The sequence below is a fragment of the Miniopterus schreibersii genome, assembly GCF_964146895.1.
Source record: "Miniopterus schreibersii genome assembly, chromosome: X".
NCBI classification, from domain to species: domain Eukaryota; kingdom Metazoa; phylum Chordata; class Mammalia; order Chiroptera; family Miniopteridae; genus Miniopterus; species Miniopterus schreibersii.
The window spans coordinates 73,913,151-73,929,094 of record NC_138104.1 but is presented as its reverse complement, the minus strand read 5'-3'; the positions used below and the strand labels follow the sequence as shown (position 1 = coordinate 73,929,094).

Below are 15,944 nucleotides of genomic sequence, written 5' to 3'. Positions count from 1 at the left end.
GTTTTAAATTAAATTAAATTTAATTTTTCCATCATCATTTATCCCCTCTATGCCCTCTTCTACCTCCCCAGCTCCCGCAATCACCAGACTGTTGTCCATGTCCAAGTTCTCTCTCTCTTTTTATTTTTGCTCAATCCCTCCACCCCTCAACACACTTACCCCTCGCACCAGAGCTGTCTCCCTGCTCTCTATCTATAAGTCTGTCTCTATTTTTCTTGGTAGTTCAGTTTGTTCATTAAATTCCACATATGAGTGAAATCATATGGTACTTGTCTTTCTCTGACTGTCTTAATATCTATCTACCATCTATCTATCTATCATCTATCTATCATCTATCTATCTATCTATCTATCTATCTATCTATCATCTATCATCATCTATCTATCTATCATCTATCTATCTATCTATCATCTATCTATCTATCTATCTATCTATCTATCTATCTATCTATCATCTATCTATCTATATCTATCTATCATCTATCTATCTATCGTCTATCTATCTCTATCTATCTCTATCTATCTATCATCTATCTATCTATCTATCATCTATCTATCTATCATCATCTATCTATCTATCTATCTATCTATCTATCTATCTATCTATCTATCTATCATCTATCTATCTATCTATCTATCTATCTCTATCTATCTATATCTATCTATCTATCTATCTATCTATCATCTATCTATCTATCTATCTATCTATCTATCTATCTATCTATCTATCTATCTATCTATCTATCTATCTATCTCTATCATCTATCTATCTATCATCTATCTATCATCTATCTATCATCTATCTATCATCTATCTATCTATCTATCTATCTATCTATCTATCTAATCTATCTATCATCTATCTATCTATCTATCTATCTATCTATCTATCTATCTATCTATCATCTATCTATCTATCTATCTATCTATCTATCTATCTATCTATCTATCATCTATCATCTATCTATCTATCATCTATCTATCTATCATCTATATCATCTATCTATCATCTATCTATTATCTATCTATCTATCTATCTATCATCTATCTATCTATCTAATCTATCTATCTATCTATCTATCTATCTATCTATCTATCTATCTATCTATCATCTATCTATCTATCTATCTATCTATCTATCTATCTATCTCTATCTATCTATCTATCTATCTATCTATCTATCTATCTATCTATCATCTATCTATCTATCTATCTATCTATCTATCTATCTATCTATCTATCTATCATCTATCTATCATCTATCTATCATCTATCTATATCTATCATCATCTATCTATCATCATCTATCTATCTATCTATCTATCATCTATCTATCTATCTATCTATCTATCTATCTATCTATATCTATCTATCTATCATCTATCATCTATCTATCTATCTATCTATCTATCTATCTATCATCATCTATCTATCATCTATCTATCTATCTATCATCTATCTATCTATCTATCATCTATCTATCTATCTATCATCTATCTATCTATCTATCTATCTATCTATCATCATCTATCTATCTATCATCTATCTATCATCTATCTATCTATCATCTATCTATCTATCTATCTATCTATCTATCTATCTATCTATCTATCATCATCTATCTATCATCTATCTATCTATCTATCTATCATCTATCATCTATCATCATCTATCTATCATCTATCATCTATCTATATCTATGATCTATCTATATCATCTATCATCTATCTATCATCTATCTATCTATCATCATCATCTATCTATCTATCATCTATCTATCATCTATATCTATCATCTATCTATCATCTATCATCATCTATATCTATCATCTATCTATCATCTATCATCATCTATCTATCTAATCATCTATCTATCATCTATCATAATCTATCATCTATCTATATCTAACTCTATCTATCTATATCTATCTATCTATATCTATCTATCTATCATCTATCTATCTATCTATCTATCTATCTATCTATCTATCTATCTATCATCTATCTATCTATCTATCATCATCTATCTATCTATCTGTCTATCTATATCTATCTATATCTATCTATCTATCTATCTATCTATCTATCTATCTATCTATCTATCTATCTATCATCTATCATCATCTATCTATCTATATCTATCTATCTATATCTATCTATCTATCTATCTATCTATCTATCTATCTATCTATCTATCTATCTATCTATCTATCTATCTATCTATATCATCTATCTATATCTATCATCTATCTATCTATCATCTATCTATCTATCATCTATCATCTATCTATCATCATCATCTATCATCTATCTATCATCTATCTATCTATATCTCTATCATCTATCTATCTATCTATCTATCAATCTATCATCTATTATTTATTTATTTATCTATTATTTATTTATTTATTTATTTATTTATTTTTAGTTGAAAATATTACAGATGCCCCTCTTTACCCCCCATTGATCCCCTCCACCCCACATCCACTCCACCCTGAGGCCTTCCCCAGACCAATGTCTGTGTCCATGGATTATGCTTATAAACATATAAGTTCTTTGATTAATCTCTGGGTGGAGAGATATTATTATCTTTTTTAAAGAAATTAAAAACATTTTTTTCAATTAACGCTGATACACAATATTATAATAGTTTCAGGTGTACAACATAGTGATTAGACATTTATGTAACATACAAAGTAATCACCCCAATAAGTAAAGTACCCATCTGACACCATACATAATTTTTACAATATTATTGACTACATTTCCTGTGCTGTACTTTACATTACCATGACTGTTTTTATAACTGGCAATTTATACATCTAAATCACTTCCTTTTTTCCACCCAGCCCCCTAACCCCCCTCCCATCTGGCACCCATCAATTTATTCTCTGTATCTATAAGTTTGTTTCTGTTTTGTTAATTCATTTATTTTGTTTTTTAAATTCTCATATAAGTGAAACCATATGGTATTTTTCTTTTTCTGTCTGACTTATTTCACTTAGCATAATACTCTTTAGGTCCATCCATGTTGCTGCAAATGGCAGATTTCATTCTTTTTTATGGCTGACTAATATTCCATTGTATATATGTACTACCTCTTTATCCCTTTATTTATTGATGGACACTTAGGTTGCTTCTTTATCTTAGCTATTGGAAATAATGCTGCAGTGAACATAGGGGTGCATATGTCTTTTCAAATTAGTGTTTTAGATTTCTTCAGATAAATACCCAGAAGTGGAATTGCTGAGTCATATGGTAGTTCTATTTTTAAGTTTTTGAGGAACCTCCATACTGTTTTCCATAGTGGATGCACCAATTGCAATCTGATCAACAGTGTATGAGGATTTGCTTTTCTCCATGTCCTTGCCAACACTTGTTTGTTGATTTACTGATGATAGCCATTCTGACAGGTGTGACATAATATCACATTGAGGTTTTTATTTGCATTTCCCTGATGATTAGAGATGCTGAGCATCTTTTCATATGTCTCTTGACCATCCTCTTTGGAGAAATGTCTATTCAGGTCTTCTTCCCATTTTTTAATCACATTGGTTGTTTTTTTTTTTGGTGTTAAGTTGTATGACCTCCTTATATACAGGGTGTCCCTAAAACATGTATACATACTTTAACAGTTTATACCTCACTTAATTTTGACTCCTTTTCAGGTTTAACTGGTTTGAAATAATGGGTGAAGCCAGACTAAGCTTTGAACAAAGAAAACTTATCTACTAGAATTTTTATGGGGATACATAAAAGATAAAGTTTACTGTACAAAACTGGCAACAGTTTTTGAATTGAGGGTGCACAAATACCCAATGAAAATGATTCTTGATTTTTAAAATTCTATTGCTTCACATTATCAGCAGTGCCTGGACCAGAACAGTCATCAGTTTGAAAACAGACATTGACATAAAAAATCATTACTGTAGATTCTTTTAAATTTTGAAAATGAACTCTATCTTAATAAACACTGACTTTATAATCATTAAAAGTATGTATACATTTTGGGGGACACCCTATATTTTAGGTATTAACCCTTTATTAGATATATCATTGGCAAATAACATCTTCCATTCTATAGGTTGTCTTTTTGTTTTGTTGATGGTTTCCTTCGCTGTGCAAAAAAGTTTTAGTTTGATGTAGTCCCATTTGTATTTACTTTTCCTTTCATTTCCCTTGTCCAAGGAGACACATAAAAAAAATATTACTGAAAGTGATGTCAAAGACTTTGTTGCCTGTTTTCTTCTAGAAATTTTTTGGTTTCAGGTCTTAAATTTGAGTCTTTAATCCATTTTGAGTTTATTCTTGCATATGATGTAACAAAATGATTCCGTTTCATTTTTTTTGCATGTATCTGTCCAATTTTCCCAACATTATTTTATTAAAGAGACTGTTTTTACCCCATTGTATATTCTTGTCTCCTTTGTCATAGATTAATTGATCATATAAGCATGGGTTTATTTCTGGGTTCTCTATTTTCTTCCATTGATCTATGTGTCTGTTTTTATGCCAGTACCACACTGCTTTGATTACTATAGCCATGTAGTATAGCCTTGTAGATCAGGTAGCATGATACGTCCAACTTTGTGTTTTATTCTCAAGATTGCTTTGGCTATTCAGGGTCTTTTGTGGTTCCATATAAACTTTCAGATTATTTGTTCTAGTTCTGTGAAAAATGTCATTGGTATTTTGATAGGGGTTGCACTGAATCTGTATATTGCTTTGGGTAGTAAGGACATTTTAATGATGCTAATTCTTCTGATTTGTGACCATGGTATATCCTTCCTTTTATTTGTATCTTTTTCAATGTCATAGTTTTCCAAATACAAGTATTTTACCGCCTTGGTTAAATTTATTCCTAGGTATTTTATTCTGTTTGATGCATTATAAATGAAACTGTTTCCTTAATTTCTCTATCTGATAATTTGTTATTAGTGTATAAAAATACAACAGATTTCTGGATATTTATTTTGTATCCTGCTACTTTACTGAATTCATTTACTAGTTCTAATAGGTTTTTTGGTAGTTTTTTAGGGTTCTCTATATATGCCGTCACACATCTGTAAATAAGGACAGTTTTAATTCTTCCTTTCCAATATGGATGCCTTTTATTTATTTTTCTTGTTTGACTGCTATGGCTAGGACTTCCAGTACTATGTTGAATAAATGTGGTGAAATTGGACATCCTTGCCTTGCTCCTGATCTTAAAAAAAGTTTTCAGCTTTTCACCTTTGAATATGATATTAGCTGTGGGTTTGTCATATATGGCCGGTATTATGTTGAGGTATGTTCCCTTTATATCCATTTTGCTGAGAGTTTTTATCATAAATGGATGTTGGATTTTGTCAAATGCTTTTTCTGCCTCCATTGATATGATCATATGATTTTTTAAAAATTTGTTAATCTTTTTTTAAACTATGTTTTTATTATTTTAGAGAAAGAGGAAAGGAAAGGGAGAGAGAGAAACATCAATGAGAGAGAGAAACATCCATCTGCTGCCTCCTCCTGCCCCCTACTGGGGATCAAACTCTCAACCCGAGCATGTGCCCTGACTGGGAAACAAACAAGCCACCTCTAGGTGCATGGGATGACACTCAACCAATTGAGCAACACTAGCCAGGGCTGATCAGTCTTTGTCTGGTTTTTGTATCAGGACAATTCTGGCCTTGTAAACAGAGTTTGGGAGCCATTCTTCCTCTTCAGTTTTTTTGGAATAGTTTGAGAAGAATAAGTAGTAATTATTCTTTAAGTATTTGGTAAGATTCACCTGTGAAGCCATCTGTTGGGAGTTTTTTCTTTTATTACTGCTTCAGTTTCACTAGTTGTAATCTGTCTATTCAGATTCTCTGATTGTTCCTGATTCAGTTTTGAAAGATTGTATGTTTCTAGGAATTTGTCCATTTCTTCCAGGGCATCCGATTTGTTGATATATAATTTTTCATAGTATTTCATTATAATCCTTTGTATTTTTGTGGTGTTGGTTCATCATTTTTCCTTTTTTATTTCTGATTTTATTTATTTGGGCCCTCTTTTTTTTTTTTTCATGATGAGACTGGCTAATGGTTTATCAAGTTTGTTTATCTTTTCAACGAACCAGCTCTTGATTTCACTGATCTTTTCTATTTTTTTTTGACTCTATTTATTTACCCTCTGATCTTTATTGTTTCCTTCCTTCTACTCACTTTGGGCTTTATTTGTTCTTTTTTTTCTATTTCCTTTAAATGTAAGGTTAAATTGTTTATTTGAGATTTTTCTTGTTTCCCGAGGTAGGCCTGTATTGCTATAATTTTTCCTTTTAGAATTGCCTTGGCTGTATGACATAGATTTGTTGTATTTTTATTTTCATTTGACTCAAGACATCTTTTTATCTCTTCCTTGATCTCCTTGTTAATCCATTCATTGTTTAGTAACATGTTATTTAGCCTCCATATGTTTGTGTGTTTTTCAGATTTCTTCTCATAATTAATTTCTAGTTTTATACTATTGTGATTGGAGAAGATACTTGACATGATTTCCATCTTCTTAAATTTATTGAGACTTGTTTTGTGGCCTAGCATGTAGTTTATCCTGGAACATGTTCCATGTGCACTTGAGAAAACTGTATATTCTGCTGCTTTTTGGTGAACTGTCCTAAAAATATCCATTAAGTTTATATGGTCTATTGTGTAATTTCAGGCCACTGTTTTCTTGTTGATTTTCTGTATGAATGATATATCCATTGATGTCAATTGGGTATTAAAGTCCCCTACTATGACTGTATTACTAGAATATCTCCCTTTATGTCTGTCAAATTTGCTTTATATATTCAGGCTCTCCTATATTGGGGATGTAGGTGGTTATGAGAGTTATATTCTTTTGTTGGATTGATACCTTTATCATCATTAAATGACTTTCTTTGTCTCTTATTGTGGTCCTTGTTTTAAAGTCTATTTTGTTTGATATAAGTATTGCTACCCCACTTTTTTTTTTGTTTCCTTTTGCATGAAGTACCTTTTCCATCCCTTTATGTTTAGTCTGTGTGTATCTGTGTCTTTTGATATGAAGTGGGTCTCCTGTAGGCAGCATATGTATGGGTCTTGTTTTTTCACCCATTCAGCTACCTTATTTCTTTTTATTGGAGCAGTTAGTCCACTTACATTTAAAGTGGTTATTGATAGTTATTTAGCTACTGACATTTTAGTAATTGTTTTCTGATTGTTTTTGTAGTTCTTCTATGTTCTTTCTTATTCTCTTGCTCTCTCCTCTTGTATGTTAATGACTTTCTATTGTGTTCTGTTTGGATCTTTTTCTCTTTTTTTTCTTCTATATCTCCTGTAGATTTTTGATTTGTAGTTACCATATGCTTCCTATACACCAAGCTATATTTATAGCAGTCTACTTTAATTTGATGGTCTTTTAACTTTGAGCACATTCTAAAATCACTACAATTTTGACTTATCCTCTCCATGTTTATGTTTTTGTCATTATTTGTTACTTCTTTTGTGTGTTTGTATGTATCCCCTAATTTATCGTTGTAATTACACACAATCTTCCTACTTTTACCTTTGAACCTTTGTACTAGCTTTATATTTTGGTTGATCCACTGCTTTTATTATATGTGTGCCTTTGTCAATGAGAATTTTTTTCCTTTCCAATTTTTTGTATTCATATTTTTTATCTTCTCTTTTCTTCTTAAAGAAGGTTCTTTAACATTTCTGTGTACTGGTTTATTGACAATGAACTCCTGTAATTTTTTCTTGTCTGGGAAATTATTTCTCTTTCAGTTCTAAATGATAACCTGCTGGGTAGAGTGATCTTGGATGTATGTCCTTGGTTTTCACCACTTTGAATATTTTGTGCCAATCCTTTCAGGCCTCCAAAGTTTCTGTTGAGAAATCAGCTGACAGACATCTTATGGGAGTTCCTTTGTATATAAGTAGTTGCTTTTCTTTTGCTACTTTTAAGATTCTCTCTTTGCCTTTAATCTTTGGCATTTTAATTATGAAATGTCTTGGTGTGGGCTTCTTTGGGTTATTCTTGTTTATGACCCTCTGTGCTTCCTGGACTTGTATGTCTATTTTTTTCACCTGGTAGGGGAAGTTTTCTGTCATTGTTCCTTCAAATAGGTTCTCAATCCCTTGCTCTCTCTCTCTCTTCTTTCTGGTACCCTTATGATGTAAATGTTGGTATGCTTGATGTTGTCCCAGAGGTCCCTTAAAATATCCTCACTTTTTAAAATACTCTTTTCTTTTTGCTATTCTAATTGGGTGTTTTCACTATCTTGTCTTCCAGATTGCTGATTTGATCCTCTGCTTTATCTACTGTACTGTCGATTCCCTGTAATGTATTCTTCATTTCTGTTATTGTATTCTTTATTTCCGACTGGTTCTTTTTTATGTTTTCAATCTCTTCTTAAATGTTTTCTATAAGTTCTCATTGAGTTTGTCTATTCCTCCCTTAACCTCATTGAGCATTCTTATAAACAGTGTTTTGAACTCTGCATCTGTTAGATTGCTTGTCTCCATTTCATTTAGTTCTTTTCCTGAGACATGAAAAAGTTTTGTCCTGCTCTTTCATTTGAGACACATTTTTTGGTCTCCTAATTTTGGCTGACTTCCTTTATTTGTTTCTATGTATTACGTAGACTGGCTATGTCTCTTGGTCTTGGCAGTGTGGCCTTATGGAATAGGTGTCATGTGGGGCTCAGACTCCCTGGTCACCTGAGCCTGGTGTTCCTTGTATTGGTTGTGTGTGCCCTCCTGTTGTAGTTGAACCTTGATTGCTATTGGCATGTGAGTGAATGTGATTGACTGTGTGGATGACTGTGAGGAATGGCCATGACTATAGTGGGCAAACTGTTGTGCGGAGGGCTGATCCCACTGAGGAGGATTTGCTTTACCAGGGGTCTGGTGCCTGCCAAATCTGGTGTCATATGTGATGCTGTTTGTGTGGTACTCTGATGTGATCTGAAGCTGGCCACTGAGTTTGTTGGTTCTAGGGCCTTTTAGGAGGGGCTCTGGTACAGGCCAAGTCAGCCACTGCCTCTATCCAGACCGTGACCACCTGGTAGGAGTTACAAAGGGATCTGTGATTTGTTGCTATCTGTGCTGAGCTTCGAGGCCTCTGAGAGTTGTTAGGCTGTGGACAGAGGAGAGTTGCCACTAGTACTGGGCCTTGGGCTGCTTAGCAAGAGATTTGGGGCATGCCAAGGCCAGCTACTGCTTGTTTGGTGTTTTTGGACCTTTGAGAAATTTTAAGAAAATCCACAACACAAGCTATGGAAGGCAACTTGTGTGGAAAAGCTGCTGGAAGTGGTTTCATCTGGGACTATGAATTGGGTGGGGCAAGGCCTCAGCAAATCACTAGGATGAGATGAATTGTCTAAACCAAGTTAATGGAGAGCTCATATTTGGCATCTACCTGCACCTGCCTGCTGAGTAAAGGGAGGTTCTTAAAAAAGGAGCAGTGGCCTCTGCCAGCACTTCCGTCCTAGGGAGAGCTGCCCTGACCCCTGTCCATTCATCCCTTGCCCTGGAGCTAATCAATTTATCTCCTTCCTGTATGTCTTTGGTGCTTTTTTAGCTGCTGCCCCAGTGCTGTAGCTCAGAGTGAGTGAGTTTGTGAGCACATGAGTTTGTGTGCAGTACCTTTAAAACCTGCAGCATCTGGGACTCCAGTAGCCCTCCATATCAGTCAGCCACAATCCCTACTGGTTTTCTTAGCCAGATGTTACAGGGACTTCCTTCTTGGAACTAGATCCCTGGGCTGGTGATTTCAGTGTGGGGCTGGAACTCCTCGATGCTCACATGGGACCAATGCAGCCTAACTATCCTTCCTGTTGAAAACTGCCACACTGTGAGTGAGGGACCTGCTCATTCCGTGTATCCATCTCTTCTACAGTCTCAACATGGCTTTTTCTTTACATCCTTAGTAATAGAAATTTTATTCAGCTAGCCTTTGGGTGGTTCTCAATAATGGTTGTTTTATAATTTTTTAAAAGATTTTTAAAATTTATTTTTAGAGAGAGAGGAAGGGAGAGGGAGACAGAGAGAAAGATCGACATGAGAGCTGCATGTCCCCTACTGGAGATTGAGCCCACAACCCAGGCATGTGCCCTGACCAGGAATTAAACTGGCAACCTTTTGGTGCATGGAACAACACCCAACCAACTGGGCCACATGGCCAAGGCAGTTGTTTTGTAATTGTAGTTTTGATGTGGTCATGGGAGGAGGTGAGATCAGAATTCTTCCCTTTTTCAAAATCTTTTGGAGTAGCAGGAGCCATTACCTCAATCTCATCTTTTTTATCCTTATCTTTCTATTCAGGAGGTTTGAGATTGGAGAAATTTGATTTGGTATGATTAACATATACAGCAGACCTTCAAATAACATCGTTTTGCTCAATGTCATTCTGTTATAACATTGATGAGATGCCGCAGGGACTTAACTCATGTTTATATCAATTAGCCTATGGTAAAAATTGATTTCATTATATATTGTTTTGCCTCAGTTCCAAGAACCTATTGACGATGTTAAGTGAAGAGTTACTATACTTTCCTTGGTCTCAACACCCCAAACTATTAAAATGAATCCTACCTCTCACTGAAGACAGCCCACGAGGGGCAAAAAAACCCCAAAAGTTGAGAACCAAAGGAAGACTGACCTGGCTGCAATGATCATCTCTGTAGGATACTTGGCCTTCAGGATTTTGTTCAACTCAGTAGTTGCAGAGTCTAAGTGTTGGCTTGCAGCAGCCTAGGGGGAAAAGAAATGCTCAGCCCTGGAACCTTAGCACTGTGACATAGCATGCTGCCCATCTCATTCCCTCATTATTTCTTACTGACTCTTTACCATAAATTCAACGGCCTCTCTGGAAATAATCATAATCATGAATTCTTTTGAAGATCCTCATAGATAACCTTAGCTCTGTGGTCATTCTAAAGATAAGATATATACTGTTTCCTCTCATTTAAATTAGTATTTAAAACTCATATAAAGATGGTAATGTTTGTTCCATGTTTCAAAGAAACAATCTCATATTACATAGCTAGTAAATAATAGATCTTGGATTTGAACACACATTTTCCAATGCCAGAGTATCACTTCTTATATAATAATATTAGTATTAATAACAGTATGCACTTATACAGTACTTAATATGTGCCATGCTCTCTTCATGTAGTCCTTATAACAACCTATGATATAAGGATTCCTATTATCCCCATTTCACAGAACAGAAAATGGAGGCACAGGAAAAGGGGTAGCTGATAAGTAGCAGAGTAAGATTCAATTCCAGGTAGTCTGGCTCTTGAGTCTGTAATTTTAACCACAACTTGTGTCTACCAAGTCCTGATGATTCTATCTCTTCAATATATCTTAAACATGTCCACTTCTCCTTATCCCTGCTATCACTTCACCAGTCCAAATCATCATTATCTTTTGCTTAGATAATTACAGCATCTGTTTTTCCCCCTTGCTTCTAGTCTTTATTCCTTCCATTGTTTCTCCACATACCATGGAACTCCCCTGCTTAAAACCTTTCTATTTGATAGTAGAATGGATAGATGGATAGATTTGTGATAAAGTATAGTAAAATATTAATGGTAGAATCTACCATTTAAAATTTCCTGTATGTTTGAAAATGTTCATAATAAGATTTTAAAAACCTTCTATAATTCTCATTGCTCTTAGGATAAAAGTTCAAACTTCCTACCATTGTTTACCAGGTTCCTCCTGGCCTGTCCCTGATTACTTTTCCAGTTTCATCTTTAGTAGTTCTTCCTATATATACCCTCCCTGGCCCCTATGCCTCAGCCATTATGAATGTATTTCACTTGTGTGAATATTTCATGCTCTCTCTTGCCTTTGAACAACACACATTGTTCCATCTATCTGGAACAGGCCCCCTCTTTGCTACTATCCTGGTTAACTCCCTCTGGTCCTTAACTCTCTTCTAAAATGGTACTTATTCTGAGAAGCTTTCCCCGATTTCCCCCAGACTTGGCTATATACACCTGCTGGGTGTTCCCACCCCTGCTACCTCCTTATATATTAACACTCATACTACTTTATAAAAACAATTTTTCTACCACAGCAACTAGACTATGAGCTCCATGACAGCATGGACTGTGTCATTCTTCTTTACCAATTAACCTGTAAAAAACTTCTAGAACAGTATCTCACACATAGTAATTAATTCATAAAATTTTCCATAAATATTTTGAGTGAATAAATAAGTAAATGGCTGAATAAATTATATCTCCAGTACCTATCACAGTTTTTGGTAAATAGCTGCTGATTGACATGTCCCCAATTTTCTTTCTTTTTTTAAATATATCTTTATTGATTTCAGAGAGAGGAAGGGAAAGTGAGAGAGAGAGAGATAGAAACATCAGCGATGAGAGAGTCATCATTGATCAGCTGCCTCCTGCACACCCCTGACTGAAGATTGAGCCCACAACCCAGGCAGGTGTCCTGACTGAGAATCAAACCGTGATCTTTTGGATCCTAAGTCAATGATCAACCTCTGAGCCATGCCCAGCACATGTCCCCAATTTTCAATGATCTCATTCTCATCAAGCTCATGGGCAATACAATAGCTTCTCTCTGGATTTTACCTATTATTTCACTGTGTAATAAAGATGTTGGCCTGAATTATATCTGGGCAGTAATTACCTCAAATCGGGGTACATCCATTTCAACTTGCCCTCTTAGCAATAGAGTTTGTCTGGGAGTCTCTCGGATCATCACACTCCATCTAAAATGAAGATCAAAGACAGAAAGATATTTAGGACTCTGTTTCATCACAGGCTGGCATCATCGGTGCTTCACATGTGAAAAAGAGATCAAAGAGTTTATGTGTTGGGGAGATATGGATTGTAGGAGATGCCCAAGTTATCTCAGGTCACCTGATCTCAAGGTACACCATAGGGGGTCCTCAGGGCTTCTCTAGGACAGTGTAATGGAAGGAATTCCATGCGGTTCTCAGAGAGCAGTGCTTCTCAACCAGAGATAGCTATCAAGATCACCTGAAGTTCTTTTGTAAAATACACATGCCAGAGCCCTACTCAAGACCTATTGAATGAGAATCTTTGTGGTAGGGTCCAGCTTGGTATCTTGAGAAAGCACCCTAGGATATCCTTATGGGCAACGATATATCAAATACCATGCCCTAGCACAGGAAACCTTTCTTATCAAAAGATAAGATGGCAATACTTTCTCTTCTGTAGAGCAAAGACAATCTAGGCCAATTGTATATGAACTCTCCTTTTTTTTTTTTTTTTTTTTTAGTTTCTTTAAGAACCTGATGAAAGTATAAAATAGTTTCTATACTATTATAGAATAGAATATAAAGATGGACACTTTCCCAAGGAAAAATGTGCTTGCATAGCTATGCAATTTGAAGAAAGTTTACAGAACCCTTAAAATTTACCCATGAGGATCTTGCTTTAGGATATTTTCAGTTGATGAGGGGCTTCAGTGATGTTTGAAGGATACACGGTAGACCATGGCTTCCTAATAGCCAAGCCCCCCACCTCCCAAACTGCTCCACACTGACGCTAGACAGGCTCTGTGAAGGAGGTTATAGCATTCCTGATTGATATGTTATAACTGGGAATGACTAGTGTAGAACTGGAAAAGGCACAGTGGCCTGATCTTTCAACCACTCACCTGTCTAAAATCCTCACACTAGCCTGCTCCACTCTGTTGAGGATGTTCAAAGGTGACTTGTTTTTATTCCAGAATGCACCCCAGCCTAGGACACGGGCCAGGTCATTGCCAGTTCCAAGTGGGATGACTGCCAGCTGACACTGCAAGAACAAAACCAGGCACCCTTTTCAGACAGAACTACCAAGATTCACCCATAAAGGAACCCAGAAAGCACTCTTTGGGAAAGATTGTGGTCTCAAAGCTAGTGGCAATAAGAGATTTATGATTCTAGGAAGTGTTATAGGAAAATGTTCAAAATTAAGTGAAAATTTGCCTAAGGAGTTGGGCCCCACTCTTGGCCATACAGAACCTACCCAGTAAAGGGAAAAGTTGCTGGAATATGCTAATATGCATAGATATGTTTATAAAAATATATAGCCACAGATTTATATCCAGGCTGGGCCAAAGAGATGAGGTGTCTCAAGATTCAAAGCTACTGGATTCAAAAGAGCAGAGGGCTGCTTAGGGAAAAGGGGGTAGAGGTAGAGGAAAGTTTCTGCTACTCTTGAGACTCAAGGAAAAAAATCAGTTGCTTCAGGAGGTGTAGGAAATTAGGGGCTTATTTTCCTCCCCTTCAAATCTTCACTTTGGGGCTTGGGGAATAGGGCACTGCTCATTTTTTCTGCTAACTCCCTCATTTCTCCATCCACAGATAGACAACCAGAAAATGGTCTAGGTGAGCAGGCTTAGACTGAAAATCTACCAGTCAGGTTGAGTATGAGACCAATGGGAAACATGTATTTTACAGACAGGGAAAGTGAAGACCAGGGACTTCTTGGGATGAGAAGCTCCACACCCCATCTCTCTAGCAATGGGTAAAATGAGTCAGCTAGGGACTCACCTTTTCATGCAATCCTAAGGCATCAATCAGAGATAAGACCCAGCTCACACTGCCATCCCCACCACAAACCACAATACGAAAGCGAGCAAAGTTCTTGAACATGGATAGCCTGGAAGAAAAAGGAGAAAAGAGAATCATTTCATGAACTGCTGGGTTTCATAGCTCTTTCCTACAATGTGCCAGGGCCCAATGACTACTGCTTCTGTACCCTGCTAACAGACTGCCTACCTTTTCTCTCTTAACCCCTGTCTCTCTGTGTTCCTAAAGTTATAGGCAATGTTTCCACAGGAAGTCTTGCAGATCAGATCTTGCCTCAACCCACATTATTCTTTGCCCAATCTTGCTCTGAAAGTTACTAGTAACCTAGCTAAATCTACCTGCTGAGGTTCAGGAAGAATGTCTCACATGATGGTCAGTGGGCTCACAGAAACCAGGATTGAACAGCCAGATGGTCCTCAAATAAAAGAGGACTGTGGAAGAGATATATTTATTTGACCCCATGGTGGGGGGTGGGAGGGGGGGAGAATGAGTGGCAGGAAAGGTTGACAGCAATATCCATTTGCCTCTTCCTCTGAGGTAAGGAGACATAGTTTTTTTTTACCTGTTCTAACCAGAAAATGTGGAGCAAATCTGAGAGCAGGATATGGGTTTGAAAGGATTTCTGGGAGAGGGCTAAAATTCCTCCAAAATACCAGCTAACCCAAAATACTCTGGAGTTATTACATCTGTGTCCTGACTTGAGAAAATAGATCTTTCCTTCCCAGGTACTATAACTAATTCCAGGAAACCTATCCCAGTCTAGAATGTATAAAAGGCAAAGTCCCTTATAGTCCCTTATATATACCCACTATATCCCTTACCCCATGCTTACCCAGCTTCAGGTCCACCCTTCGACAGGTCAAACACTTGAGATGGGTTAAGGTATTGCTTAAATTTTCGGAGGAAGACGATCCCTTGATGATCGCCGCTTTTGGAGTTGATGAAGATGAGAAGGGGACATGAACAGGCTGATGACCAATCAAGATTCCAGAAGTCTGAAGATACTACTAATTGGCCTGATACATGCACACAACAAAAATAAAAAGAAGGAAAAAAAGAACAAGGCCATTGAGATGGAAACAAGATATAACTTAACATAAAATTTTGCAAACACCTTTTAAAAAAAAATATTGAAGTATAATTGATATACAAAGAACTGCACATATTTAGTATGTACAGTTTAATGAGTTTAGACATAAGCAAACACCCATGATACTATCACCATAATCAAAGTAATAGACATTTCTAATATCTCCTAGAGTTTCCTTGTGCCCTAGACTCTTGAGATAGAGTAACAGAGGGGAAATCAGTACAAAACCCAAGAGGCTGTTATTAAAAAACAAAAACAAAAGACACACCACAGCTGTTCTTTGCCC

At 36.0% G+C, this 15,944-nt stretch overlaps 1 protein-coding gene across 1 annotated transcript in view; it reads right to left on the bottom strand.

The window, feature by feature from the left end:
- The window catches only part of DGKK (diacylglycerol kinase kappa), a 130,129-nt gene that overhangs the window by 22,503 nt on the left and 91,682 nt on the right, over positions 1–15,944 (bottom strand). Inside the window, exons 9-13 of the mRNA XM_081125643.1 lie at positions 15,401–15,584; positions 14,530–14,638; positions 13,650–13,789; positions 12,654–12,735; positions 10,642–10,733 (exon numbers count right to left, since the gene is read on the bottom strand). Of these exons, the coding sequence (XP_080981769.1) occupies positions 10,642–10,733; positions 12,654–12,735; positions 13,650–13,789; positions 14,530–14,638; positions 15,401–15,584 (607 nt within the window). The remainder of the gene's footprint in view (positions 1–10,641; positions 10,734–12,653; positions 12,736–13,649; positions 13,790–14,529; positions 14,639–15,400; positions 15,585–15,944) is intronic.